Source organism: Pistacia vera, unplaced genomic scaffold (genome assembly GCF_008641045.1).
Source record: "Pistacia vera cultivar Batoury unplaced genomic scaffold, PisVer_v2 Contig128, whole genome shotgun sequence".
Lineage (NCBI taxonomy): Eukaryota > Viridiplantae > Streptophyta > Magnoliopsida > Sapindales > Anacardiaceae > Pistacia > Pistacia vera.
Window position 1 is genome coordinate 137163 of NW_022195335.1, and position 2234 is coordinate 139396.

At 33.6% G+C, this 2234-nt stretch overlaps 1 protein-coding gene across 1 annotated transcript; it reads right to left on the reverse strand.

Annotated features, from left to right (window-relative positions):
- Nucleotides 1-308: 308 nt before the first annotated feature.
- LOC116121739 (15-cis-phytoene desaturase, chloroplastic/chromoplastic-like) lies at nucleotides 309-1086 on the reverse strand. The gene is made up of 2 exons (XM_031407677.1): nucleotides 1038-1086; nucleotides 309-586 (listed from the first exon to the last, which is right to left on the reverse strand). The coding sequence occupies exons 1-2, from the start codon at nucleotides 1053-1055 to the stop codon at nucleotides 344-346; spliced, it is 261 nt and encodes an 86-aa protein (XP_031263537.1). The 5' UTR covers nucleotides 1056-1086; the 3' UTR covers nucleotides 309-343.
- Nucleotides 1087-2234: the final 1148 nt, after the last annotated feature.

Below are 2234 nucleotides of genomic sequence, written 5' to 3' on the forward strand. Positions count from 1 at the left end.
AATTAATATCCGACACTTCGATCGGGATTGGCCTTAATGCCATCTATCATACTCACAATTTACAAGACACTCTACTTTTAATCTCAAGAGTTATTTCGCACTGAAATAACTGTGCAATTTTTTTTTTTTTTTTTTTTTTTGAGCTTTAATAACCCAACATGCATGTGTTTTAAAGATGTAAGCAACTTCATCCCTTATTAACATCAGAGACTTCACAAGTAATGTGGGATGTCACAATAACCCGATCAGAAATTCTCTTTCCCAATCCATGCAGATGTCACAAATTCTAGTGATATTGAAGATAATTTGTTGCATCAACAAAAACTTACTATGTTAAATAAATCTAGGATTGGAACCTTTGAAATTTACAGAAAGGTTTAAAAGGTTGGCCATCTAACCTTGGTGTTTTTACAACATGGTACTTCACAATTTTTGCTTTGCTTCGATCAGCAGAAATTTCGTCAGGAAAGAGTTTAGCAAGATCCTTCATTGTCGCATCAATTATTTCTGAGTCACTGCGTGAGATCCATTCTTCAGCAGGGGCAAAAACTAACTCCAGCATGGATTGGTTAGGGTTGTAATATTCCTACATAAAACAAGGAATCACGAATTAACCACTTTATGCATAATAAAAGAAAGATGCAGTTAATGCAGTTGGTCTATACTTTGAATAAGAAAACTGGGTAAAAAGATAGACATCGACTTATATACTGTCCAACATATTTAACAGAGAAGAGCATACAATTAACTGTCAATATCAATTTTTTCCTAAATATTTAAACATAACAGGGTAGTTCCTTCATGTGGTGCCTAACCAGCACAGCTACCCATGCTTGCAATATGTTAAGCAAAAGCTGACCATTACCAGGTCAAAATTTAAAAGTTTCTGTTATTTCCCACTAGTCAAGGGTACGGTGTAGGGTAGAAATAATGAATTTAAAGGTATAGGCAAACAAAAAAATGCTGTGGTTTAGTATATATGCCTTCAACAAGGAGAGAAAAATAGCCAACAGGGAGTCAATAAATTAGAATTTTACCTTACATGTTACAGACATGTCGGCGTACACACTCAATAGAGGACTTCTATAAAAGAAGGAGACGCACAGATGAAACTCAATACACAACCAAAAAGCAATATTACTAGATACTATAAGACAACATCAAGCAGAAGCTAAAGAAAATCTCTTCTTCAACCATGGGCAACCTAAAAGCACTATAAGAAAACTGGCATTCTGCATCTAGCAAAATTAGACGCAAAAAGTCACATTTAGACGCTAAGCCATTTTTAGCGTCTAAATTTGGCTGTCACCCCCTTAGTTGCAGTAGGCTGGTCGCAGATTCATAGCGCGTCTATATTGTGGTTTAGACACAAAAAGTTTTTTTTTTTTGCGACTAGCAAAATAGTCGGTAAATGCTGGTCAAAATAGTCCCCCAACTTAGACGCTAAAAGTTCAAGGGTAATTTGGTAAAATTGTATAGCGACTAATCAATTAGTTGCAAAATGTCAGTTTTAGTGTCTAATAATTTGTCGCGAATCCCACACAAATTAGATGCCAAAGGTGTAAGGGTAATTTCGTAAAAGGCTTTCGCAACTATTTTATTAGTCGACGAATGTATCTTTTTGTGACCAAAATTTAGTGGCTAATTGTAACTCTTTTAGACGCTGAATGTAGAATCCAAACGGTTTTCGCAACTATTTTATTAGTGGCCGAATGCATCTTTTGGTGACCAAAATTTAGTAGTTAATTATAGTAATTTTAAATGCTGACTATGGAATCCAATAGGTTTTCGTTACTATTTTATTAGTGGCTGAATGTATCTTTTGGTGACCAAAATTTAGTAGTTAATTATAGTCATTTTAGACGCTGAATGTGAAATCCAATAGGTTTTTATGACTGTTTTATTAGTGGCCAAATTTATCTTTTAGTGACAAAAATTTAGTGGTTAATTGTAATCATTTCAGACGCTGAATGTGAAATCTAAAATGTTATCGCGACTATTTTTTAGACGCTGAATATGGAAGCAATTATACTAAATTACTTTTTGCTATTAAAACATTAGTTGTAGAATGTATTTTTTTAGAGCATTTCATATTGACCTCCAGCGGAATGCAATTATGCTAAATGACTTTTTGCTACTAAAAAATTAGTTGCAGAATGTGTTTTTTTTTTAGAGCATTTCGTATTGACCTACATTATACATTCAACATGAACAAAATAATGGACACAATATAT